Source organism: Podarcis liolepis (genome assembly GCF_965112155.1).
Source record: "Podarcis liolepis genome assembly, chromosome: 3".
NCBI lineage: Eukaryota > Metazoa > Chordata > Lepidosauria > Squamata > Lacertidae > Podarcis > Podarcis liolepis.
In genome coordinates this window covers 56,167,432-56,195,020 of record NC_139557.1, presented here as the reverse complement: position 1 = coordinate 56,195,020, position 27,589 = coordinate 56,167,432, and the positions used below count along the sequence as shown (strand labels likewise).

The 27,589-nt window shown below is 42.8% G+C and overlaps 2 protein-coding genes across 8 annotated transcripts in view; one reads left to right on the top strand and one right to left on the bottom strand.

Moving 5' to 3' along the window:
- The first annotated feature begins 2,600 nt into the window (after positions 1–2,600).
- MCM9 (minichromosome maintenance 9 homologous recombination repair factor) overlaps positions 2,601–27,589 on the top strand; it is a 55,886-nt gene continuing 30,897 nt past the window's right edge. For 2 of the 7 annotated variants that reach the window (XR_014524767.1, XM_083497764.1), the window contains exons 1-7: positions 4,929–5,786; positions 7,177–7,493; positions 10,354–10,670; positions 12,001–12,082; positions 13,144–13,344; positions 15,286–15,411; positions 17,721–17,840. Coding sequence is in view for 6 of the 7 variants with exons in the window: in XM_083497764.1 (XP_083353890.1) it covers positions 7,184–7,493; positions 10,354–10,670; positions 12,001–12,082; positions 13,144–13,344; positions 15,286–15,411; positions 17,721–17,840 (1,156 nt within the window). In the remaining variant the exon portion in view is untranslated. Of the gene's footprint in view, positions 2,705–3,780; positions 4,887–4,928; positions 5,787–7,176; positions 7,494–10,353; positions 10,671–12,000; positions 12,083–13,143; positions 13,345–15,285; positions 15,412–17,720; positions 17,841–24,291; positions 24,529–27,589 lie in introns of those variants that run through there. The other 5 variants (XM_083497766.1, XM_083497761.1, XM_083497762.1 and 2 more) reach the window with 5 other exon arrangements.
- ASF1A (anti-silencing function 1A histone chaperone) lies at positions 19,903–24,300 on the bottom strand. Its single transcript, XM_083497938.1, has 4 exons — positions 23,869–24,300; positions 22,413–22,532; positions 20,516–20,688; positions 19,903–20,327 (listed from the first exon to the last, which is right to left on the bottom strand). Exons 1-4 carry the CDS (start codon positions 23,975–23,977, stop codon positions 20,115–20,117), a joined length of 615 nt encoding a protein of 204 aa, XP_083354064.1. The 5' UTR covers positions 23,978–24,300; the 3' UTR covers positions 19,903–20,114.

Below are 27,589 nucleotides of genomic sequence, written 5' to 3'. Positions count from 1 at the left end.
TGTTCTGAAGTATTTGTTGTGTTGTGTTTCTTTTTTCTTCTTTGAGGTCACTACATTATTTTATCAAAAGAGCTCTAAAAGTGAGAAATATTTGCACCTAGTATGACGCAGGTGGTGCTGTGGTCTAAACCACAGAGCCTAGGGCTTGCCAATCAGAAGGTCAGTGTTTCAAATCCCCATGACGGGGTGAGCTTCCGTTGCTCGGTCCCAGCTCCTGCCCACCTTGCAGTTCGAAAGCACACCAGAAGTGCTAGTAGATAAATAGGTACCGCTCCGGCAGGAAGGTAAACAGTGTTTCTGTGCACTGCTCTGGTTTGCCAGAAGCGGCTTAGTCATGCTGGTCACATGTCCCGAAAGCTGTCTGTGGACAAACGCCAGCTCCCTTGGCCTATAGAGCGAGATGAATTCCACAACCCCAGAGTCATCTGCGACTGGACCTAACGGTCAGGGGTACCTTTACCTTTACGTATAGGTATAGCAATCTTTAAAGTTTACTTTCCTTCGGTTTTCTTGTTTACAAAATGCTCTTCATGGGGGAAGATCAATATTGTTAGGCATGCTGCCTTTCAGAGAACCTTATTCATTTCAGAGAAACCACTAACTGAGCAACCCTAATAAGTGTCAAAGAGCTCCTAGGTGTCCTGAAGCAGTTTTAAAACTTGCCTTAAAAGGCCTGTAAATGAGCTAGATGCGTAAATCTTCTTCCAAAAATCACCCTCTCATATCAGCAACTCATGTATCCTTCACATATAAAGTCCCTTTCACGTGTACTTGGGGGCTGGCTGCACTGCACAATCTTGAGGACAGGTTCCCACAGCTTTTCCCTTTATGTGGTGTACACACAAAAGTGACTTGATTAAGTGAAGCTATCCACTATCTCCAATGGAAAATTTGCATTATTTAAGCTTGTTCTTACTTTCCACAGACAGGAATTAGAAATTTTGTGGACATAACGTTTAAAAATATTGCTTTACTTATCAATTCTCACCACCAATTCTCACTTATCAATTTTTTAAGACAAACCCCTTTTCTCCTCCCACCTCCCACAAGCAAAATACAAGCCCCCGCCCCAGTTAGACTATTTTAGGTTGATGATTTCTGTGGTCCAGACCTGTGTGTGTGTTGTGGAAAATGCTATTCTCTACTCCTTTCAATGTGTTTTCAAAGCTGCCTACATACTATGTCACTATATCATATAGCATGGGCAGGGCTTGATGGCAAAAGTGGATGAAGCTACACCATAAGTCAAAGAAACATAAGAAAGTTTAGGCAGGACTACACCATATGGACACAATCCTGACATTGCTGGGAAAATAATTCCACAGCTTTTAAAATATCCTGATCAAATGGGTTTTGTTTTCCTTTTTTTGTTTTTAACCTGTCCTTCGCTTCAGAGTAATTCAGACGCTTACTCCACCTTGCCCTTCTGCTTTAAAATTTTTGTATGTGTCTATCTGTGGCCTCTAGGCCTTCAGCTCTCTCAACAGCCTGTTCCAATCCCCAAATGCCTATACCAGTTTAATCTTATTTGCACCACAAGGTTGGAACTCCTTGTGGTGCCACTTCTCTCTGCTAGTCAGTTGCAGCAAAAACAGTCTTAGGGCATCTTAAAGACTTAACAGATTGATTGTGGCATAAGCTTTCATGGACTAAAATCATCTTCATCTGCTGGATCTGATGCATCTAATGAAATGAATTCTATTACACAGAAGCTAATGTCACAACAAATAAAACTGTTAATCTTTAAGATACTGCCCTGATTCTTTGCTGTGCTTTTTTTCTGAAGCAATTCTTTAAACCTCAAATCCTCATTCCCAGTTGTAATAACCAAGTAAGAGATACATTGTATTTGTTCCTTACAGTTGTCATTTCTTGCTCCCCTACCCTCTGGCTCTTCCCACTGTCAAAATTTAGATTCTTTGGTTGCTTATGAACCTAGGCAAAACACTAAGCTTATTGATGGCACTTATAATAATAATAAAAGTGCTGTAAAAATCATCACAAGGTCCTTTGAGGAATCCTGGGAGAATGCAAACTGGGCATATGCCGAGAACGAATCATTCTATTGTCTGTGTTGTCAGTTTGTAAGTTGCTCTCCCCACCAACACACTAAACTTTTAAAATAATAGGTTCTAAATTGTGGGAATGCACATTGATAAGATATTTACACATACATTGCTCCTCAGAAATGGATGAATAAAGGAAACTCTTGTCACCTTCTATTTATTAACATTTGTGATGGAACCCAAAAAGCATGCTATGAGCAAAAGGCAATTCTTGAATAAACACAGTTGCTTATGATTTATGCTGATTCTGCTCTATATGATGTACCCTTGGGTCTTAAGGAAAGTCTTTATCCTGCTCTGTACCTTGTCACCGATGTGGTGGTGTCCAAAAGGAAGGCCAACTTAACTGAGCATCTGCATGCTCCACCTTTATCACTGGAATTTAGACAATAGATTAGCTAAGTTGACTGTTAGCTGTTACCACCTACTGAACATAGAACAGTACAACTCTACAGTAGTTTGGGTAAAAAGCCCAAGGCAAGGATGTAGACAATACTATAGGTTGCCTGTGAAACCAACTATTTTATAGTTGCAGTGGCATCATCAGCATCAGTGTATTGGCAGGAGAGAAACAAAGGTCAGCCCTGATTATCCAGTCAGGAAGGGAAGAATGAAGGCAGAAAGGAGCACTGCATGAGGTCATACTTAATTTGTTTTAATGCATTTTCTACAGTTTAAAACAGGTGGCTAACTTGCAGAGCTTTTGATGTAGTTATACCACAATTCCCATTAATCCCAGCTATGCTGGCTGGGACTGGTAGCTGTAGTTCAGTGGCAGCTGGAGGGCCACAGATTAGCCACCTCTGTTTTAAAGACTTCAGACATGAGGGTTCTTGGGGGGGGGGGAATAGAAATGTGCCACCCGACCCCACCCCGGAAATTCCACATAAACATAGGCAACATAAGACTAGGACTAGCCACCTGAGAAACAGTTTCTATCCAAATGCAATTTTGGTTTTAAACACAGTGTAAGGAGTATCTATGGGAGTATATTGTATTTAAAAATGGGGTATCAGAGTTTTTAGGGGGCTAACCAGGTTGGGATGGCTGGGATAGCAGGCTTGTTGATTTTTGAATGTCTTATGTAGATTTTTCAATTTCGTTGTTCTTTATGGGACAATGACAATAAAGATTATCGTATCGTAACAACTCACAATGCAGCTAGAAAAAGTGTCACAGCAGTCATTGTACCCAGTTGTTTCTGGATGGAGGACTGCAGGCAAGTACTCAAACTTAAGGTGTTTTTTTTTAAGTGTTCAAAGGACTTCCTATACAGTATCTCAGTAATCCTTCCAGTAGTTTGATGAGGTAGGCCAGTATTATCATCCCCATATTGGACACAGAGGCAGAGACTGAGAATGCCTGTGGTGGGATTGAGTAACTTGTAGCTCTCCACATGTTGGATTCTAACTTTCATCTGCTCCAGCCAGCATGGCAAACCACCAGTGAGTATGGGATTTGTAGTCCAGCAACGCCTGGAAGATCAGTTTAGTCCTTGTCCCCACGAGTTCAGGGTTTTTCTAAAGTAGATTTTCCTACAGTATGGAAACTGAATGCATTCTACCTTTATATATTGTTGCACACCACCCTAATCTCCAAGCAGTGTGACATTCCAGGGGTTTCAGGAGCTTAACCAGGGCTCAGTTTCCTTGAAATGAGAGACAGCAGAGACTGTGTTGTCTTTATGATACATGGTTTATTCATACATCTATACAACCTGAGCCTACAATGGAGGGGTTCACAGCATTAACACCCTAGAAGGTCTTGCTTCTCCCATAGTCACAGCCTTGGATTCCAGCAGAAATCAGGCATGGTTCTCACTCACTGGCTTCTGCCTGCTCCTTGCTCTCAGCTCTCTCACACACCATTGTCCTCACTATAAGCCAGGTGAGGAAGCAGGACCCACCAATTTGCCCTCTGGCACAAAACCACTTCTGTTATACTAATAAGCACGCTTAGGCCCATTAACACACAAAGAAGCTAGCCTGGCTGCTTCAATTATGGAATCCTACACAGTTTTAGCCCTCGTTGGATCCAGAACCCCAGAATTTAGAAGGGACTTGGGCACTGTGCACACTAACCCCCACAACTCTTAATATTTTGCATATACGTTGTTCCCGACAATCCCTGCCACTTAGGTGCTTAATTAATAAACACATATGCCTACCATTATATTTATTCACAAGTCGTACGAAGTTCAATGGGCAATACCTTCCAGGTAATCCCGTTAAGAGTCTTAGGCTAGGACGCAATCCGATGCCCAGGCGAGGCTCACATGAAAAGGGCAAGTTACCGGGACCTAAGCCCCCACTGCACGCCTATGCTCGCGCGCTGTTAATCTTTGCACCCCTGGCCTGACCTCTAGTTAGGGGCGGGAGGAGAGGGGAGTAACAACTCACTTTCTCCCCACCGCTGCTGATTCCTTGGGATTCCTTGGGTTTATTCCTGAGAAGAGAGGCATCACTAGCCGCCTCCTCTCTCCGTCGTCTCGCATCAACTCTCCCAAGCTCCTCCTAATAACCAGCAGCCAGCTCAGCTGAACGGGCCGGAGCGAACTTGGGAGAGAAGGCGGGGACCGAGAGGCGCCTCGTCGCTCCCGCCAACTGCACAACGCTCGTCCCACCCACAGCAGCTACTACCGCCGGCGGCAGCGAAGACTGCGAGGAGTGGCCGGCCGGCCCGCCTGGGTAAGTCCTGACGGAAGCCCCGGAGGAAAGGCGGGGGAGCTCTTTCTTTCTCTTTCCCCCCAATAACGCGCTCCTCCGGGGTTACTTCCTCCTTCACACGCTTCCTGGCGAAGACGCCACTCCGCCTGAAGAGGTGCGTCTCCCACAGGCGGCTCTTCCATTTCAGCCTCGCTTTGCTTTGCAGGAGGCTTCTCCCGCCGCCCCTTTACGGCTTCTGCTCTTGCAACAAGTTACAAACCCATCAACCCCCGGGGGCTCCCGGCGCCCTGAGCGCGGCGGCGGCGGGGCGGGACTTTGCTTCCCACGAGCGCTGCGCTCCGGAGGCGGGAAATGCCGCTTCCTTCTGGGGCTGCAGCCGGCTCGGTGCTTCCCCTCCCTCCCCCGTCCGCACACAGCGCTTGCCTGAGAGTGTTTAGCCTGAGGCGCGCGATGTTTTCGATCAGAGCTCAGTACGACTGAGCGTGTGGAGAAGAGAACATGCGCAAAGTGCCTCTCCCTCCGCTCTGGGGACATAGTCAGCAGCGTGTTAGGTTTTTGTGGGGGCTGCTTTGCCGGGTGAGCTGCAAGGACACCTGTGATAAAAAATGAATAAGGAGGCCAGAAGTCAAGGGCGACATGGCGGTGGAGGAGAAGGGATTTGGCCTCCACTCTGCCCCTCAAAATCTTGCAGCTGCCCAGCTTATCTCTTCTCCACAGTGATTTCTGGTGCAGGAGTCCTGGTGTCTGCCTTCCTGTTCAGTCCTGAAGCACCAAAAAGAGAGTTTTCAAGGCTTCCTGGTCAGAAGGCAAAAGTTCTTCTGTGAGCTCCTGCACCTTTCTTCAGAACAGGAGTAGGCAAGGTGCCACCCTCCAGTCAATGTAGGACTACATCATATCCTTGCAAGCTGGGGCTGAGTGGAGCTGGATCCTAACATCTGGAGGGAGCCACCTTGGCTGCCCCAGTGTCTTAGATACATGGTAGTTAACCAGTGAGCATTGCTAAGGTTGATAACTGAACCAAACTACAGCTGATACATACCCAGAGTATTAGGAGGTTTTAAAAATACTGATTTTTAATTAATTCAATTTAAAATCAAACATTTATTTATTTATTTATTTATTTATTTGCTCAGCCGATTTGCAGTATAACACCGCCCTTTAATTTTCAGGGCAGCTCACATGTTGCAATAAAAGAATGGAGCTTCCGAAATTCTTACCTGCTTGCTAAAACTTAGAAGCCTGCCTTTTCAGAGCTCTGTGCATGAAAGAGCAGTTTTAAATTTGTCGGTTTAAATAAATAGGCATGGTGGGATAAGAACTGATTTGCTATATCAGTAATAATGTTTATCATTTGTTATACACCAGATAGGTATAATGGGTACATTATTGTCCCCTGTGCGGTCTTTTTGGAGCTTGGTCCCAAAGTGTCATTAGTACACAGATGACACACAGCTCTACTGCTCCATAATATCTGAATCAGGAGAGCCTGTGTGTGATGTCAAGCATTATCTGGGCACAGTAGACTAGATGAGGGCCAATAAAGTGAACCTGAACCCTGGGAAGACAGAGGCTCTGTGGGTTCATGGTTCCTGTGCCCAAGAGACTAGAAAATTTCCAGTTCTGGTTGGGGTTTCACTTCCTCTGACAGCACAAGTTTTGGGGTGCCCCATAGTACCTGCACATTTTGCCCCATAATTTTCTTTCTAGGAGGGCCTGAGACTTAAATTTTAAGAAATGAAAGCTCAGCTTCTGGGACATTTTCATGGACACCATGGTTCGCACAGGCATCCAGCTGGTGATCTCTGGGCTATACCTGCCCAGTCACTGAGATATTAGAGGGAACACTGTTGGTGGTCCCCCATGGTTCAGAGGCATGGCTCGTAGCCACCCAAAACCATGTATTTTGTATTGTTGGCCCAGTTTTATGGAACTCCCTTCCAGTTGAGGTTATACAAGCCCCCCTCCCTCTTGAACTTCTGGTGCCTATGGAACACTTATTTATTCCAGCAGGCATTTTAACTTATCTCTGGTTTTATAGTTTTAACTGAGGTTTACCTTTATTGTATTTTCTGTGCATCACTTAGAGACTACTGTAGTTAAGTAGTATGTAAATTGTTTAAATAAGAATATAAATAAATAAAAGTTGGTGGGGAACACGCCTTGTAAAAATAAACATTGTTACAGAAATTTGTAGAAGTACAGGAGATGTGGGAGAGAATTTCCACTAGAAACTACGGTAGGCAGAAAACATGATTAAAGTCCAAAGTCAATTGTAGAAACAAGTCCAGAATGGGTTTTAAAAATTACCATATTTTATTCATTTATTCAATTTATAGCCATCCCTCACAATGGAACCCAAAAGAAAAAGAAAGGTTGTCTGCAAATAATTTAAAGATGTGCATTTTTACTGGCTTAATGAATTTTTTTTCATTTTCTAATTATAGGTTCACTATGCTTCTAAGTACTGAACAGATAAACTTAATTGGACAAGTGTTTGAGTCGTATGTTCTGGAACACCACAAAAATGACCTCTTGCTGATTTTAAGAGAAAAAGATGACGATACGCATTACCCAGTTATTGTTGATGCTATGACGCTATTTGAGACCAACATGGAAGTTGGTGAATATTTTAATGCTTTTCCCAATGAAGTGCTCCCTGTTTTTGACAATGCGTTGCGCAGGGCAGCCATGACCCTTTCTCAGTCCGTTCCTCAAACGGATGACTTTGTTGTTAAACAGAACCTTCATGCCAGGATATCAGGTATGAATTTCATCAGATTGCAACCATGTATTGAATTGCATTGAAGAGAAACTCTCCAGGCATTAGTGTAATTTATTTATTTATTTATTCATTCATTCATTCATTTATTACAAAGAATCTTAATGATTATAGAATGTAAAAAGGGGAGGTTGGAGTCTGCTGTTTTGTTCACAGTTTTCTTTTCTCCCTGCCTGTCTCCAGACAGTTCAAAGTGGCATGCAAGATTGCCACACGCTTTGGGCAGGTCTCCACCTTTCCCTCCCTCTGAAATGGTTCTTACTCAGTCCCACCAGCTCCTAGATTTTACTGATGTTATTAATTATTGTTTCTTTTTTCCATTATAATATTTATTCTCTGACCAATGGTCTCAGTCCCCGCTCGATGACTGCATCCCTTTGCTTGCTGGCCTCCCTATCTCTTATCTTATAAAGGGCAAAACAAGGTGGCTCCTATTATTCTTCAAATGCTTTACTTTTGGATCTCAGTTGTCTGCTTGTCTGATGCTTTGCCTCAGAACCATGCCAAAAAGATGTGCAGTAGCTTACTGAAGTGCTGTAGCTCTCTCTGGCTTGAGGTGCATAAGCTGTGCTTTAAGAAGGTCGTCGAGTTTAGGCCTATTAATAGAAAAAAGGAGGCTGCAGGCAAAATGGTGGGAAAACATGAAGCTCTTCTTAATTTATGTAGAGAGTATAATATCTCCAAGGTTACAATAACACACACACACTCACTCTCCAGGACTTATTTTGTGTTCTGACTGAACGATGGGGTGTTTTTGTTTTTAAAAGTACAGTGTGTTTTGTGATCTATTTTTATGTTAATCACTCCCCTCAAAGGCTTCCTAATTTTACAATGAATGATTTTAGAGTGTTGTTTATGTTATACTTTTATACTGTTTTATTGTTGTTAGCCGCCCTGAGCCCGGCTTCGGCTGGGGAGGGCGGGATATAAATAAAATTTATTATTATTATTATTATTATTATTATTATTATTATTATTATTCCTCCCTGTATGCACCTGTAGTGTCACACTGAGGAAGAGTATTGTTATCAGGAGGAGATAGTGTGATGCCATCAATTTTCCCTCTATAAGGCCTTGCATATCTTTATAACTATAACCTATGGATGTATCAGTTAATATGAATCTGTGTAGTCAGCAATTCTATGAACCTGCAGGTTTAGCATTTATTGCAAAGGACTTAGTGAAATGCGTACAAATGGGGGGGCGGGGATGCAGTTGGGGCAGGGGTGATCTGTCTTATAGAGATAAAGCAGAATATGGTCTCACAGTGATCACAGAATGCTTGCCAAGGCTTCGAGAACATTATAGGTTGACATGGGAGTTTCCTGCTAGCTATCTCCCTATGTAGAATTCCGGTAAAACATAAATAGTTTCCAAGGCCACGAGAACTTGGAGAAATAAAATAATTATTTTATTATTTATTAAATTTGTATGAATGCTTCATCAGAGGATCACAGGGTGGTTTATAACATAAAAAGACACAGTGAGAATCAATATTGACAAGCTGGAATGTGTGCATAGGAGGACGACAAAGTTGATACAGGGAGCTGACCACTAACAGTGTGTCTGTCTTGTCTGGAGTGAATTTCAGTCTATTGGCTCTCATCCAGTCCACTAGCAAGGCAAGACAATGGTCTGGCACATCCACTGCTCCACCTACAGATGTAAAGGAGAAGTAAGGCTGTGTGTCATCCGCATATTGCTGAAAACTTACCGGGTACTGCACAATTTTGGATGACCTCATTCAGTGGTTTCATGTAGATACTAAAATGTGAAAAGGCTGTGTCAACAAAACAGGGTGGCATTGAAGAGCCTAGGGTTCTCATCCAGTAAGAATCCCACCACAGATCTTGTCAGCCCAGGGCCTGCAGCACTTGCCTGTAAGGAGCTTGAAACCACTGCTGCATGGAAAGGAGGGGGTTCTTGGCAGTCTGCAAAGGGTAATCTCATCCCATGAATAAAAGCTGTAAAAGAGCAACCTGAATGTTTTTTATTGCCTATATGAATCCAAAATAACTATTTGGGCTTTGGTGAAACATCACCCAAGAATTCTGGGGGTTGTGGGTGACCAGCATAAGCTTGACACTCACATATGCTTTAAAACCCCTGAGTATTAGTTATGTGTTTTAAGCTTATTACCCTCATGATATATGTGGTTATGTTTTATCTGCTCTAGCCAGTTGTATCTGCATTTGCTTTAGAAGTTTTGTTCAAAGTCATTCAAGTGGAAAACACTCCACCATGTAATTAATTGAGAATTGCACATGGTAGATTAATGACAGATAAGTTCGAAAGCACGTCAAAGTGCAAGTAGATAAATAGGTACCGCTCTGGCGGGAAGGTAAAAGGCGTTTCCGTGCACTGCTCTGGTTTCGCCAGAAGCGGCTTAGTCATGCTGGCCACATGACCTGGAAATACAAACGTCGGCTCCCTCAGACAGTAAACGAGATGAGTGCTGCAACCCCAGTGTCATTTGCGACTGACTTTAACTGTTAGGGGTCCTTTACCTTTGGCTTTCTACTAGGGGCCAACGGTAGCAAACATAGTATGCCCTAAAAATTGCTGAACTACAGCTCCTATAATCCCTGACCATTGGCCATGTTCACTGGGACTGTTGAGAGTTGGCATGCCACCAGTTCCCCATCCAAGCTGTTAGTAGTAGATCAAGTTAATGAAATACTTTGATGGCAGCTCTACATCAAGGTGTATCTGAGAATGCCTTGCAAACTTGTGCTGCTGGGGAATTGAAAATGCAGCCTTGATGGGATTTATCAGTGACATAAGAAAACATAGCTTTAATTAACATTTGTGGGGTAATATTTTCTATGTGCTGATTTACCAGGTTTGCCGGTTTGCCCAGAGCTAACCAGAGAACACATCCCAAAGACCAGAGATGTGGGACACTTCCTCTCAGTCACTGGCACTGTTATTCGTACCAGCCTTGTGAAAGTCCTGGAGTTTGAACGGGATTACATGTGCAACAAGTGCAAGCATGTGTTTGTAGTCAAGGCTGACTTTGAACAATACTATGCTTTCTGCCGTCCTCCCGCCTGTCCTAATGAAGAAGGCTGCAACTCATCTAAGTTTACTTGCCTCACTGGAACATCCTGTGCTCCCAACAGCTGCAGAGACTACCAAGAAATCAAGATTCAGGAGCAGGTATCAAATATATTTAAACTAATACCATGACTTTTCTGAAGTCCTAATTTTGCTATGGAAATCAGTGGATAGATGTTAGCTTCAGTGATATGTCTCCTCCATCCCTTTTAATATTGGCTATACCTTCTGCTGTGATTCTGTGTCCCAGCCATGGCACATTAGTTCCCACCATTCATCTCTGCAAAATTAGGATCTCACAATAGGGTTAACACAAATTGGCAAAATGCTTAAACAGATGATATGCCCTGATGACTGCCATAGCCGTTATAGTAACATGGATGCAAGCATAGAAATTATTATGCATTGTTTTACCATTCTGCCTGCATTCTACCTGTATCTTATTAATAATGATGGCAAACTTCAAATATACTGTGTTGAGATTGTACTGAATTTTCCTTGGAGGACAAAAACAATACAATTACCGGCATACATATAGATTAAATCCCTGTGTTGCAGCAAAATCACATTTTTGCATCTTCTTATAAGGAACATCTTAATTTCCTTATAAGCAGACAACAGTCCTGGAAAATCACATTAGGTGTGCTTAAATAAACCATCAGGTAACAGTACCATTCCACATTGCTGTTTAGTTATTTTTTTCTCTTGATATTTTTCCAGCAGACATTGAGAGATGTGAATTAAAATGATCAGCACCTAAAATGGTTTAAGACCAAAGGCTAGTTTCATTGTCACTGATGGCTAACTTCCCACTCCATTTCATCTGAGCAGCATGCCCATTCAAATGCATTCTTTAAGAGAAAGTGCTTTTGTTTTAATTCAGGAAAAGTTTAGTGTTTTGGAAACTTTGTATGCAGCATATGGAAATCCCAAGAAATGTGTGAAATTGTTGTACAAGAGCAAGGTGGCAATTGAGCTCCTTCCTAATTACCTCCCCACCCCCAAATAATTATAACAACCCAGCTGGTACCTCATCACCACATTGCCTTGTATTTATTGGTTTGACATGTCAAGTGTCCCCATGCTGTAAAAGTATTTCAAGGCCACAATCCTATGAAGATTGATTTGGGAATAAGCCCCACTGAACATCATGGATTAAATTATGACTCAACTTGCATAGGGTCAGGCTGCAGATTATTTGGAAAGGGGTCACCATAGTATTCATAACCTGATTGAAATATAGACCAAATGAAAGCAGATTGCCTGGACACCTTTGGGTAGCTAAAGAATTATTTCCCAGGGATGAGGCCACAAATGATAAACATAGGTACTCAAGTGTAATTTCTGTTGAGATATTTGTAGGATTCTAGCTCAGGATTATTTTGAACATTGTTTATCTTGAAATAAAATACATACACTTCTTGCAATCTAGGTTCAAAGGCTCTCTGTTGGAAGTATTCCTCGTTCTATGATAGTTGTCCTTGAAGATGACTTAGTCGACAGCTGCAAATCTGGTGAGTTCTGTGTCACTGCCTTTTGAAAAAAACCTTCTTTAGGACTGTCCATGTTTGAAAATGTGAAAGCAGAGTTGTTACTGTCTAATAGGAAAATGTTATATGCCATGTTGTTTTGCTGGCATTGTGGTCATACAATATGAAATCTTGATACTTTAGGACAATTGTGGCTTGTCAGAGGAAACTTCCATTTCAAGGGAACCTTATTTTCTTTTTAGCCCACTGATCTTTTTAATGGTTTTTTTAAAGTCATTTTTCATTAGAAATTTTTTCCATACCTTAATTACATTACCATTAGATGAAATAAACATTTCTTTTACCATGTTGCAGTACTAATTGCTAGATGAAGGGTGAGGTCAAAGTTTTTTAAACCCTAAATGTAAATTTGATCTGTTTCCAAATATATTATTCTTTATATGCACAATTTAAAAATCACAATGTTTACCACTCGGTTGTTCCTTGCTTATAATTTGGTTGATTAGTGATTGTTAGTATTAAACTTTGTTTTTAGCAGGTATTATCTTGTTTGTTTATTTTTATTTGAGCTGCATTGCCTCTAAAACTTTACAAATAAAGGTTTTAAAAAGTTGCTACGTAGAAGATAATGTCATTGACGTTAGGTGAAAGCTCAGTCAGTAGAGCATGAGACTCTTAATCCCAGGGTTGTGGGGTTTGAGCCCCATGTTGGGCAACAGATTCCTGCACTGCAGGGGGTTGGAATACATTATCCTTGTGGTCCCTTCCAGCTCTATGATTCCAATCCATCAGAGTCCTAGCATCTAAAGTATTTAGCTGTTAAACAGATGTCTGCAGGTATTAACCAAGTTAACTGAGAGAGAGGCAAAGGATGTGCTCTGTATGCAAATGCTAAGTTTTATTCCTGACTTTCCCATTTTAAGGGTTGGGAAAGGCTCCTGCACAAACCCTTAGAAAGCCATTTCTAGTCAGAATAGATGATGCTGACCTCGATGGACCAATAGTCTGAGTCAACCAAAGGAAGCTTTGTGTGTTCAGAATGTGATATGTGCAATATTGTTTTGACCATTCTCGTTTGTCCTCAGGTGATGACATAACAGTTTATGGAGTAGTAATGCAGAGGTGGAAACCTTTTCACCAGGATGCACGTTGTGATGTAGAGATTGTCTTAAAGGCCAATTACATTCAAGTAAACAACGAGCAGATGTTAGGTGTTATAATTGATGAGGAGGTCCGCAAAGAATTTGAAGATTTTTGGGAAAAACATAGGGGCGATCCCTTAGCAGGTTTGTAAAAGAGAATATAATAGATTAGTGGAATGAAAAAATGCTAACACACCATTTTTTTTAGTGGTGGGGGGGCGGAACATATTCACAATTAGGCCTGTTTCATTAGGTCTGATTTCTAAGCTGCTGCTTTTATGGAGGACAGTAGGACTTTTCTATCAGTTGGGCCATACCTGAATATGCAAAACCCACCTGCACTGTCAGTTGTTTACTCAATAAGTGCACATATGATTCCTGTTTGTTTCATTCTCACAGCATTCTCACAGTATCTCATCAAGATACTTTGGCATCAGGAATTTTATTGTTTCTGAGCATTAAAAGCACTAAAACACATAGTTCAAAGCTTTCTCCCAGATAATAAATTCATAGCAAATTTATTGCAGGTTCTATTATGAACTTAGTTGTACAATGGTACCTCGGTTTACAAACTTAATCCATTCCTGAAGTCCGTTCTTAAACCAAATCTGTTCTTAAACTGAGGCGCACTTTCCCTAATGAGGCCTCCCGTTGCCAATGCCCTTCCACCATTCAGCTTCTATTTGCAGACCAAGATAAAGTTCACAAAAGGGAACACTACTTCTGGTTTTGTGGAGTTCGTAAACTGAATATTTCATTAACAGGGCTGTTCATAAACTGAGGTACCACTGTATGCACTTTTTATATAAATAACTTAAAATGACATCAGAACGTAATGGTCTGTTGTCTTGTTAGATGATGTGTTGAGCAGCATTGTACATTGTACTGTCAAAAAGTTATAGAGTTTTCTGCTTAGTGTGCAATAAATGGTGCCTAACTGAATTTCCTAGTAACTTTCATTTTAAATGATGGAGCAGTGCTGTGATTATTCAGGTTGATGGATGGGGAAGAGACATCCTAGAGCAGGCACCCCCAAACTCGGCCCTCCAGATGTTTTGGGACTACAACTCCCATCATCCCTGGTTAGGGATGATGGGAGTTGTAGTCCCAAAACGTCTGGAGGGCCGAGTTTGGGGGTGCCTATCCTAGAGTCTGTGCAAGCGAGAAGTGGCCTTGGGGACAGACAGCCACACTACTTTATTTATTGATTCTGTTTGTGTGACCAAGAGGCAGAAGCCAGGAGCTGGCTTTTATGTGGGTAATAAATATTTACTCGAAACTAAGAGTTCTGTGTGCACTCAAATCTGCACATTGTACCACTGCCTGTGCAAAGCCATTCATTTAAGTGGAGAGACCTGATCTACTCAAACCTTCCTTTGCTTGAAATTAATTATTTAATGCATGAAGGATGTTCTTGCTGATTGTAGACTTCTGTACATCTGTCAGAGCTCTCACAGCCAGAACCAGTCTGTGTTATTTCTATGACCCCTCGAGTATACCTGTGAGGAATAATAATAAAGGTGTTTCAGTAAAGCTATACATCTCATTTATTCCAATAGCACAAGGCATGGTGGAGCGCTGCCACTCACCTGACCTCTGGTCGGTTGTATCACTGCTGCTTATGGGAGGTTAGAGGAGGAGGGGCGAAGCGGCATGGAGGTTGGCATGGTGCAAATGCACTGGCAGGAGCACTGAATTAGCTCCATACCATGCCAGCCTTGCTGCCACCTTTCCCTTCCACCTCCCAGTAAGCAGCAGCAACATGAGTGAGCAGCACTTCTCCAATACACCATCTTCTACTGATCCAATTTCTACATGTTCTCTAAGTATCACTGCCCAGTGGAAAACACTGAATCTGGGCTTTTTTTCCTGTTCAGCGTCATGTGAGACCATTCCCACAACAAACCAATATTTACAAAAGTGCCACCTGATCATTATTATTTTTTTAATTCACCTGTCATAGTCTGTTACTTTAAATCAAGGAGTTCAAATGAGTAGTATCTTAGACACTTACTTGGGAAATGTGTGTGATCAGATATAGTTTGTTATCAGCTGAACTAATTATTTTCCCTCCCCCCTTTTCAGGGAGAAACGACATTTTAGCAAGCTTGTGCCCTCAGATTTTTGGGTTGTATCTTGTGAAGTTGGCCGTAGCCATGGTGCTTGCAGGGGGTGTGCAGAGAACAGATGCTGCAGGCACTCGGGTTAGAGGTTAGTATATATAAAACCTATCCCCTCTTTTACATACACACAACCCTCTATAGACCTGTCTCCTTTATCACTACATTGGCCTGAATTACTGTACCACTTGTAGTGTAAAAGAGCTGCCATTGTATGATTTTTTAATCCCTTAGTGCTTTCTTGATAAAGTAGTCCTATGAAAGACACTCACGTAAGTTATCAAGTCCCTAAAAACTCTAGAAAGCAACTGTATGTTGTACACTTTGAGGAACAATAGCAACAGTCACAAAGACAGCTTTAAATTTGCTGTACTACTTCACAGGACTGTGTCACTTTGTCACAACATTGTTGTGATGCTTTTCGTGGTAGTTTAAAAGTATTTTTTAATGACTTCTTTAAATTTAAATAATCCACCAGCAAGTTAATAACATGAAAATAAAGATTTGACCAGATTTTGGAGGGGAAAGAGCAAAATCTCACAAAAGCCAGGGGTCAGCAATGTTTTTTGAGGCTGGGCCTCTCAGTGGGCCAGAGTGTGCATGCCCACGTGTGCGTACACGCTATTTCCGGCACACTTCTGGGACGGAGGAGTGACCATGCACATGCGCACATACCATTTCTGGCACTCTTCCGACCCAGGAGTTGGTCCCTGTGGTGAGAAAAAAAATGGCGCCGTGGGGGGAAAAGCATGGAATCCCCAGGCCGATCCACAGAACGGCTGTGGACCGGTTCCAGGAAGCTCATGGGCCGAAAGCAGCCCATGGGCCTTAGGTTGCCGACCTCTGTGCTAAACCATAGTTAAAGGTGAATGTGCTGGGTGCATTAGGCTAAAATTGCGAGTACCTTGCTCTTCCACTCCTTCTGTTGTTGCATGTTGCATCTAAACTCAGACTCGTTTCGTTGCTCTCAAAATAAACCATGAGCTACAACCAAGGTTTGTTTGTGGCTTACCACTCATGGTGGTTTGGGGAGAAACAAACCATGAGTCTGGGTTTGGACATGAAGCTTAGTGAAACCATGGCTTTGCTGCCGATGACACAGAAGTAGCAGCAAAGCAGCTGCAATTTTAGCCCTATGCACCAGCATGCTTTGTGTTCATCTTTAAACAATAGTTACCCGTGGTTTAAAGTGACATGGGAGCAAGGCCTGTATGTTTTAACAGCCTGTAACTTCAAATAATTTGATTCCAGTCTTTTCTTTCCATACTTGCCTGTTATTTTTTCTTAGATCTGCTACTGTAGAATTTTCAGCAAACTGCTTTTCCTTGTGTGGAGGGCAGAAGTGCTGTGTGCTGGGCAGTAAATGTCACCACTTGCGTAGGTGGATATAATCCTAAGAGGTTTTTGAATGTGTGCATATATGCCATAGGTCACCAGAGCAAAATTTAAATGCCACCTTCAAAGCATTAATGTCATTTCTGTAGAGGGCTATTAAGTACAATTTTCCTGCAATAAACATTATCTAAACTATAGTGGAATATTCCTGAGTAATGACCATTTTTGTCAGATCATTCCCTCCCCATTTAGAAATGCAAGTTACCTCATGATGAGCTTACATACTATCGAAAGGATGGGAAAACCCCACTAATGCTTAATCATAATCCTACTACTACTGTTTGTTAAGACATTAAATATTTTACATTTTCCTCCTGAGATCATATGAGATGAATTGAGGTGAATGATCATTTTTGTAGCTAAGCAAAAATAAAATAAAAGCATAATTGTAATTAGGACAAAAAATATGGAAATTAGTGTCTAGGACGTTTCCATAAAACTTTCAGCACATGATCCTTTCTTAGCAAAGTTGGGGGCTACTTTTTAAAAATATATATATTATTATAGTTATATCCCACTCTTTCCTACAAGACGCTCAGGGTGGTGCACTTTCATTTTATTTTGCCAATACCTGTGAGGTTGGTTAGGCTGAGATCCTGCAACTGGCCCAAGGTAACCCAGTGATCTTCATGGCTGAGTGGTAATCTGAATCCTGGTATCCAGGGTTCAGTATCAGGGTTGGGCTATGCAGGTAGTATTCAATACATGTGGGCATGTCTGGTTCAGGGATCAGAGCAGATGGAGCACACAGGGCAGGTGGGTGAGATTCTTCTGTTTTTTGAGTGTACATACATTCAAGTACATACGATAAAACTGCCACTTTGTGGCTATCTTTTCATGGAAAGCAGGATAAATGTAAGGCTTTTTATTTTAAAGATTGGAAAATGGCTGACATGATGGCATTATATTTCTGCTGTTTCATTATTTCTCTGGCCTTGCACCAAATAATTATTTTAATCTAAAATGCTGCTTTAGCAAACACTTGTGCGTTTGTCTCCCTGCAAGGTGAATCACATCTTTTATTGGTTGGAGACCCTGGAACAGGGAAGTCTCAGTTTCTGAAATATGCAGTAAAGATTACTCCGCGTTCTGTACTTACAGCAGGAATTGGATCCACAAGCGCAGGTAAAATGAGACATCCAAATGCACAATCAACTGTGGTTGGAATTTTTGTTTATATTGGGGGAGGAGGCAGTTGACAATTACCTTCTGAAAGTATCTACATCTTTAGGTTGTAATGAAGGAGTGGATTTTTTTATTATTCAAATGCAATATAGCTCTTGGTAATAGTGCACTGAGGAAAAAGCACTCTGTAGGAAACAGGACTTGTGTTTTGAGTCCTACCTCAAGATGTTGATGTATCTATACATGACAAAACATAATCTTTTTATTCCCAGAAGGCTCGATAGAACATGTGCTTTGCACACAGAATGCCCTAACTTTAATCCTCAAGCTCTTAATTTTAAAGGACTCTTCAGAACGTAAGAGTAGTTCTGCTAGATCAGACTGAGGGTCCATTTAGTCCAGCATTCTGTTCCCACAGTGGGCAAATAGCTATGGTTAAGCTCACAAGCAGGACATGAAGTCAGTAGGTTTCTTCCAGTTTCCCATCTGCTGGTACTCAACCTTATTGCCACATAGCCTTTATCCTCAACTTTTAATCCAGTCCCTTTTAAGCCATCGAGCTTGGGGACCATATTTTCACACCCTGTTGTAGCAAACCCCAGAGTTTATATTTTACAATACTTCCTTTCGTCTGTCCCGTACCTCCTGAAGTTCAACTGCACTGGATGAACCCGGGGTGTCTGTCTAGTATTATGTCATGGAGCAGGGCTGTGTAAGGAACCTAGGAGGCCATTGCCAGTTGGGCAGAACTGGAATAAATGTCATCTGTCACAGTGAAACTTTTCTAATATTTCGGCCCAGTTGTGTTTTCTCTTTGGGAGGACCTAAGAAGAATATGGGACACGGGTGGCACTGTGGGTTAAACCACAGAGCCTAGGGCTTGCCGATCAGAAGGTTGGCAGACAGGGTGAGCTCCCATTGCTCGGTCTCTGCTCCTGCCAACCTAGCAGTTTGAAAGCATGAAGTGCAAGTAGATAAATAGGTACCACTCCGGCAGGAAGGTAAACAGCATTTCCATGCGCTGCTCTGGTTCGCCAGAAGCAGCTTAGTCATGCTGGCCACATGACCGGCTGTATGCCGGCTCCCTCGGCCAGTAAAGCGAGATGAGCGCTGCAACCCCATAGTCATCTATGACTAGACCTAACGGTTAGGGGTCCCTTTACCTTTTTAAAAAGAATACACCTTTATCTCCCAATGAGACATTTAAGATCTTGGTTGGCCTAGGAACTCAGTTCCCCTTCCTTCCCACACTATATAGCATCAAAGATAAAATAATGATACTGTGTGCATATAGAGGCTTCCTGATGCTGTCCCAGGCGCCTTCAGTTTCTGTTGCTTTAAATTCTATTTATCATGTTTCATGCAATGGGCCAGTGTGTGGGAGGTCTACAAAGCGTAAGACCCTGTCTCAGACCAAGTGTGTGGCTGGCAGGCTGATAAATCTTTTAAGCCACAACTTATACATAAGCCTGACTGCTTGATGAGGACTACTGTAATGCACATACTATTATTTTGGTGCGGTGGAGGATTTGAGTTTAGTGTCCATGCATCTAGGCCAGCACAAACATTTTAGTCCTGTAATTCTTTCTGCGGTAACACTGCATGGCATGCCACGAACAGCGTATGTGAGAAGGGGGGGGGACCCCCACAGTACACGCACAATAGTATTCCACACAAACGTTTTGATGCTGGACTAAATTGTATTGTTAAAAGTCACATGTGCCTTGAAAAGGCAGCTGCGGTTTATGCTATGCTTCCTGCTTTCCAAACAGAGGCTGTTTAGAATAGTCTTGCATGTGTACTGAACAAGTAGTATATTTAACTTCTTCAGCTCAGTTGGTTAGAGCGTGGTGCTGACAGCGGCAAGGTTGCAGGTTCGATCCCCGTAAGGGACAGTTGCATATTCCTGCATTTCAGGACTAGATGATCCTCAGGGTACTTTCCAACTATTCTATGAGATGTCTAACTGTATTTCCCTCAACCCCCACCCAGCCTGCAGGGGAGGAAAAATAAATAAATGTTTTAACAACATACTTTGTGTGGACTAAGCAAACCCTCAGAATTACTTAAAAATAATTTTTATTTATACATCCACTCAAATACTTTTTCCTTATAAACTTTCTACAGAATGTGGGGATTTTAAAACAAATTCTTCACATGTTGAATATGCAATTCCCGGGAAATGGTTTCTGGTGATGGTGTGTGTGTGTTTGTGTGTGTCTGTGCTGTCTGTCTACATCCTAACACATACATAGCGCTGAAAGGTAAGTCGGGTCACATGCAGTCCATATGAGATTCTAACATAACATTTAGTGAATTTTCTGATGTTGACCATCCTTTTGAAGCAGAAGGCAGTGCATCTGTAGAAAGGAGTGACTGAAGGTTTGGGTTGCTGCTCTCTGCATCTGTCAGTTTTTCAGTGTTGTCCTCCCAATTAATGTGGAATCTTGTGACCCTGGGGTTAGATGCCAAAATATTCCTCTGGAGCTGCAAAACAAGGACATTCACATCAACATTTTGGAGTTGCATCAGACACTCTTGACTTCTGAAGCAGTCTTAGAACAAATTCAGGACAAAGCTCTTTTTAAATTTTGACTTGCTAATTTATTTCTTAGCATTTTAATTCTATGTAACAAGAGTATTTTAATAGATAAGCAAAGCATAATAACTCCTACCTTAGAAAAATCTGGCTTTACCGGAGGATTTTCTCTCAATTCTGTTTCAGTATATTCATTGTTCACATAGTAGCCAACTCTAATAAATTCTTGACCTCTGTAGGTGCAGGTGATTAACACAACTGTGACTCCTACAGCATCTGCATCAGGAATTAGTCCTGGATTAGGAGCATCTGCCTGCAGCAAAAAACAAAACACAAGATTGACCAATGCTCCCCCACTTTTTTGTTTGTTAAGGAAACCACTATGCTCACAATATAAAGAGATTTGGCACAGTACTTATTGATGCCAATTGAACTAAGAAGCACAAAAGTTCTAATCTTCAAAGACATATACTTCAGGTTTTCAGTCAAGGACCATTCTGTAATTGTTTCAGCTCCTTGATTTGGAGTCCAAGCTCATTTTATTTTTTGTGAGGTCTTTTAACTTGTTACTAGATTTTTTTGTTGGTGGACTTCCTTTAGTAAAACAAACCAGGTTGTACCCAATCTGCCTTAATTTTTTACCCCAAAGAGCAAACATCACAGCTTTTAGCTGTGTGGATTCACCCAGCTATTTACATAAACACACACATACCTCGTCTGCACATAATGTTAAACCATGGTTCATTTGAATATCTGAACCCTGCCCAGCGGACTAATCATTTTTTTCCTGGCAACAAATCATTATGTGAAGCCAGTTTGTTGTTGGCGTACAAACCACAGCTTGTTTTAACTATGGTTTGTCATGTCTGAACATAGCAGCCTTACCTAACCATGCTCTGCTTAGTAGCTTAGTACTAGGCACACACCAAGCTACAGAGGCACAAGGCAAGAGCCACTGGTTAACAAACCAAACTTTGGAGAAACAAAACATTGGCTTCTTGAACACATCATGGTTAAAACCAGCTACATACAAATGCAACTACGTGACTGTGTAATAATCCCCTTGTAGAGAGATGCACATAACTAGAGTGTATTAGCTTAGCAAATGCAATCTGTGCTGCAGTTGCAAGTCACACAGTGTTCAGTGGCCTCTAAATGCACTTGTTTCCCCCTTTCCTGAAGAACACTCCGCCCAAAAAGCATTGTGTGCTCTTAATATTTCTGTGCAGATTTTTGGCTCCACAGAGGTCCCAATGAGGCCTACAAATTTTATGTATGCATCTATATTGCCACCAGTTAAGGAGGTGACCAGAAGCAACATATAACAATTAACTCATGGGTTCAGATAATGTTAAAAGCCGTCTACAAAAATGACATTCCTTTACAGCCCTCTTGATGATTTGGAGACTGGGCTAGATGGGCCCCCTAGGGTTGTAAATTCCAGAGCCCAGGCACATTTACAAAGAAGTCAGTATCTTGCACACCCACCACTTGCATGTCAGAAAGCAGGAGGACACACAGCCTCTCCTGAAAAGTTTGGTGATATCTAACTCATACTCAGTGTGAGCAATTGCAAGTCTGATGGCCAAAATATTACCTACGATTGCATGTGCATAGCTTATGTTACTGTATTTATGAAAAATGCATGAAAAATCTTTCCTCTAAAACACTAAAAAAAGAAAAACTACTGAAATTAAATTTATTACCCCATATACAGTATTTCCCTCCCTTCTATTCCCAGAACAGATTTTTCTGTAGCAACTCTCTCTCTTCTAGAGCAGAGCCAACTTACTGTTTATGATGAATAGCTCACACGCTTGGGTATGTCTGTCCCCATGTTCTTGGTTAAAAATCAGTACCCAAAGAAAGAGCTGTCCAGCCTTGGGTTAAACATTAGATTTGCTACCCTTTTAAAGCAAAGGGCAGTGCTGAACTTCAGTCACCTGTAATTTGTGACTGCTTGTCGCAAAAGTAGCCATCTGAACATAAACACACACAATGCTTTAGAATTTCCTAAATGTTTAAAAGCAGACTTGCCTGAAATACAAACATGTGTCTTCCTGCAGGAACAGGGCCCACCAAAACTGAATCTAGAACTTGATCGTACTCCTCGCTTTCTGCGGAGCCCACGTAGATAATTTTCCATTCCAAATCTACATTAGAAGAAGAAAAACCTTTTAGTACTTTTGCTTTACCTAAAATAAAACACACAAAAATCATTGTAGCCTCTTAACATTAGTAAAGCCAGTTGACATTAACTCGATGATGTTTACATTTATTTGAAAGCAAATACTGAAAACCAGCAGGGCTGGCTGAAAATAATTAGTATTTACATCCAAGGAAATGTTTTACAATACTGAAAAATAGTTTTGAAGAGGTTTGTTGATACTAGCACTTTTAAGTGTTGTTCTAGACAACTGTAGCATTCTGCTCAATTACTGCATGACTTCGTAATATTTAGTAGTTGAGGCTGTAGACCCTAACCTGTTACTTGGGAGTAAACCCTGCTGAATTCAACAGGACTTCACTAGACAGTAGGTTAGGATAGCAAGTTCTGGAGGAGTCTTTAAGAATTCTTCCTGCCCGCCTAGGGCAAAGACGTTTTTGAAGGGTGGCGGCAAAAGTTGCTAGCTACCTCTAGTAGGGAAAGTGTTGCTGACCTCACTACCCCGGGAGGGGGCAAGGGTGGAGGTCCGAAGAGAGGCTTATTAGGCTATCCAGACGAAAAACAAAACACCCACTACAAACCTCCAGGGCGTTCCCCAAAGCGAACTTCCGTCTGAAAGGGGTGTCACAATTAAAAAGTTATGCAAACGTAAAGTAGTACCAGAAGTGCTTTTAAGGCCATTTAACACTTTTTTAAAAAAGGCATCGTTAAAATTCTGTTGTTTTTCCCCTAAAGCGTTTTAAACATGTCACACACACACCCCTTCGTGCGAGCACTAAAAGCTGATGAGTGGAAACCACTTAACTTGCAGGTGTTCTCAGCGGCCCCCCCCCCGCCCATCTGTAGCACCCCTTTGGTTCCTTTGCACTGGGTAGTTGAGCCACTCCCGGCTCGCCTCCCGCCACCAAAACCCGAAGCGTGCGAGGTGTTTCCGTTGAGCCCTCCTTCTCTCGCGTACGCGCCCCGCCGCCCCCTCCAACACATACCAGCAGCAGCGGCAGCAGCACAATGCTGGCAACATGGCTGCTCCCAGCGCTCAAACAAGTTCCTTGCAACTTAAAGGCTTCCCTTCCTCGCGAGCGGAAGACCGGAGAAGCTGGGCGCACCGTGCGGGCGCTGCCGGGTTGGGTGGGAGAGAAGGAGGCGGCGGCGGCTGCAAAGCCCACCGTCCTTCCATCATGCCAGATGCAGAGGAGGTGGAGGAGGAGAGGGAGCAGCAGCAGCAGCGAGGCCTTTGCAAACTTTAAGCCTGGGAAGGGAAATAGCCCGAAAGGGCTTGGTCAGCGCCGAGGGGGCGAAAAATCCACCCCGGGCAAACTCACCTTCGGATAAGTCCTCGATGCACTCGAACGTGATCTCGAACTGGAAAGGGTTGTAGAAAGGAGAAGGGTTGTCCAGCACCACGACGTTGTTCACCTGAACCTTTGCCATATTTCGGGGAGGGGGGGAGGGGAGACCCGCAAACAATAGTGTGTTACCGCAGCCCGGGAAAAGTCCAGGGGGCTCCCCGTTTGCAGGGCGCGAACCCCAGCGCCGGCAAGCGAGCACGTTGAGAGTTAGGAAACTTTGAGGTTTGGGTTGCTTAAAAAAAAAAAAAGCACCACCCAAAAACTCGCCCTTCTCCGTCTTCCCCTTTCTTGTTTTCCTCTCTCTCTTTTTTAATGTTGCACCGAGAGCACTCCACACTGTTTTGCAGCTTTCCTGTTACACTAAACTACAGCCCATTCTGCTCTGTTAACTGGCAGGGCTGGCGCGGATTGGCTGCACGCTGAGCTATGGCCCTCCTCCTGCAGCCGAGGCTTCCCCGAAAGAGCAAGATGGGCTCCCGTAGCCCGAGTGGAGTGGGAAGCTTTAGCTGGCGCTCCACCTGCTGGACCAGAGGAGGGTGAAAGGGCTGGAGAGGGAAGCGAGCGAGGCTCTTGAGAGAAGTGAACTAGCAAGAAGAGGGGCCTTGGCGTAATTGAAGCGAAGTGAAAAGAAAAGGGGAAAAGAAACACTGCCCATGTTGATTGCTCCCCCCCCAAAAAAAAGAATAAATGGCGGGCTTTATTTTAAACTAATGATTGCATGTATGTGCTTTTAGGATGCCTCCATACCTCTCAGCATTCTGTGGGATGGATTTGTGCAGTTAAAGTGGATTAAAGCACACACTCGGCCTAGTGAAACAAATCCTCTTTTAAAAAAGAAACAGATTTTTTTTTTGCGAATTGGAAAGTGAGGAGTGCATTGAAAAGTGTGGAATAAAAGCGTGGTGATCTGCAAAGTGCATAAACACACCACAAGCCCCCCCCCCCATGGAGGGGCTGAGTCAGCTCAAGATCTGCTGGACTACTACCCCAGCTAACCTGTGGAACAAGAGCGTTAATGTAGGGACTACGCCACTCCATCGGTCCATCACTGCCTGGCCAGGGTTTAGGTTGCTCTCCAAAATAGCTCCCACTTGGTTTCTGGATTCAATTTAAAGTCTTCGTTTTTGACTTTTAAAACCCTAGACAAATAGTCTGGGCCCAGGTTAGCTTAAGGATTGACTGGTCCCACATAAACCTACCAAAGTGCAGGCTCCTCCTCAGAGGGCTTGTCCACACTGAATTTTAAAGTGCACTTGAAGCTGCTTGTGTCTGTTTTTCCCCCTGGTGTCTATATGATGTCTTCATCCAAGTGGCAGCAATCTGCCCCCACCCCCGTCCAAAACACACAGACTGAATTCGGATTTTGGATGGGAAACATCAGGATAGAGGCATAAAATTGTACTTCTGTACACACACAAACATGCACATGGAAACAGCAGTCCACATATGCATTAATGCCGTATTGTGGACACCTCCAGAGCCCCTGCTTTTGTGTGTTCTCCCCTTCCGAAACACAGTAGGTTGCAACATGAGCCAGGGCCTTTTCTGCAAGGGCATCAAAACTGTGGGACGTCCTAGTTTGCCTTTGTTTTCTTGCTAACTTTCAGATGCCAGACCATGGTAGCTCTCTTCTGGAGGTCTTTCAGATTGCTTTGATTATCCCTTTGTCTTTTTTCTGCTGCTCAGGTTATTGTTACTGCTAATTACCTTTTCACTGGGTGTTTTAAACATATGCTATGTTTTTGTAGCGTTGGAAAGATAGGATTCAGGCAGTTGGTAAGAGGAGCAGTCTTTATTTTCTAGTGATAGGTGGCGTTTTCTTGTGGTTGCTTGTTGGCTCGCACAGGAAGCCTCTATGGAACCCCCAGAGGGACAAACTAGGGATGACAATTACAGGAACCCCCTAGTGGTTGTTCTCTTGCACTACAACATTTAAATCATGCCATTGTGTGGCTTATGGACATGTGACTTATAAGGCACTAGTAGTAGATAGGTAGCCGTGTTGGTCTGCCATAGTCAAAATAAAAAATTCCTTCCAGTAGCACCTTAAAGACCAACTAAGTTAGTTCTTGGTATGAGCTTTCGTGTGTATCTGAAGAAGTGTGCATGCACACGAAAGCTCATACCAAGAACTAACTTAGTTGGTCTTTAAGGTGCTACTGGAAGGAATTTTTTATTATAAGGCACTGTCACTCACAGGCCAGCTCTTTTTAAAATTGCAGTGTGAGGAGGAAGTCCCAGGTTTGATTTCTTGCTGCACACATGTGAGCCATAAAAAGCTTTAATGGTGCAATTGCACCTCTTTAACTTACTACCCTGGTTCAGCGTCCCAGGTGTTTACTTGCACAAGTGCACTCCACAGCTGTTGATAAGTACAACAGTCATTGCTCCAGAACTTACCCACCCTTTGCGTAGCTCAGCAGACAGCAACATACTCAAAAAAGAAACCACCAGAGCAGCAGAGATAAGGATGCACTGCTGCTGTGCTCTCTTTCATAAATGCAACTGAATTTCAAGTTTCCTTTGACAAATGAATGTGAATTGATTTTCCATTAGTCTATTTATACTATATAGTATCATGAATGATAACATATCAGATTTAGGGTGCAGGCAGGTGTAATGTAAAGAGAGAACTTGCAGGAGGTCCCTTAGCCAAGGGACTAAGTCTGGCTTCCATCCTTGGTTTGCATTTTGAATGACAGGTATTGCACACCACCCCAGTCTCTGAGCAATGCGAGATTACGGGGGTTCCACGCACTTATTCAGGGCTTGTGTTTCTTTTGGAATGAGAGACAGTGGAGAATGTGGTGTCTCTATGTTATCTTGTTTACTTACACATATACTCAACCTGATCCTACATGTAGAGGTTCACAGCATTAACACCCCCCCAATGGTCTTGCTCCTCTCATAGCCACAGCCTTTTATTCCAACAGAAATCAGGCATGGTTCTGTCTCCCAGCTGCCCAGCTTGCAGCCTTGCTTCTACTTGCTAGTTCACATAACTCTCAACTCTGCCCTTTGTCTTTCTAACTACCAGTGAGTTGAAGGGGGGGGGGTGTCACCCCTTATTCATCTGGTACAGAGCCACTTCCTTTGTTACCTTAATGACCCATACTTACCTCATCAGGAAGCAAGCCTGGTTCCTCCAGGAATTGAGTCTGTGCTGGATCCAGAAATTAGAAGAAGGCTCAGGCATACAGCCTACACATACCAATACATACCCCCGCCCAAAAAACACACCTCATAACACTAGTTTCTCCAGTTTCCCCCCTCACACATGCTCCAAGCAGGCTGCCCAGTTCTTAATTTTATTTTATTTTTAAATCTGCATGTACTTGGGTAAGTAAGTTGTTGTTTTGCCTTGTTAATTAAGAAAATGATTTTTTTAAACAAACAAACAAACACTAAACTTCCATAGGGAATTCTGAGGAAGTTTCATGGTAACAGGGGACACGGGTGGCGCTGTGGGTTAAACCACAGAGCCTAGGACCTGCCAATCGAAAGGTCGGCGGTTCAAATCCCCGTGGCGGGGTGAGCTCCCGTCATTCGGTCCCAGCTCCTGCCTACCTAGCAGTTCGAAAGCACCCCTAAGTGCAAGTAGATAAATAGGGACCGCTTTCTAGCGGGAAGGTAAACGGCGTTTCCGTGTGCGGCGCTGGTGCTGGCTCGCCAGATGCAGCTTAGTCACGCTGGC

What these genes read in the sequence shown, in the direction of transcription:
- ASF1A (XM_083497938.1), bottom strand. Translation starts at nt 23,977, where the DNA reads ATGGCAAAGGTTCAGGTGAACAACGTCGTGGTGCTGGACAACCCTTCT. An exon ending in CATCGAGGACTTATCCGAAG is followed by an intron (nt 22,533 to 23,868) that starts GTGAGTTTGCCC and finishes CTTCTAATGTAG; the next exon opens with ATTTGGAATGGAAAATTATC. An exon ending in TAAAGCCAGATTTTTCTAAG is followed by an intron (nt 20,328 to 20,515) that starts GTAGGAGTTATT and finishes CTTGTTTTGCAG; the next exon opens with CTCCAGAGGAATATTTTGGC.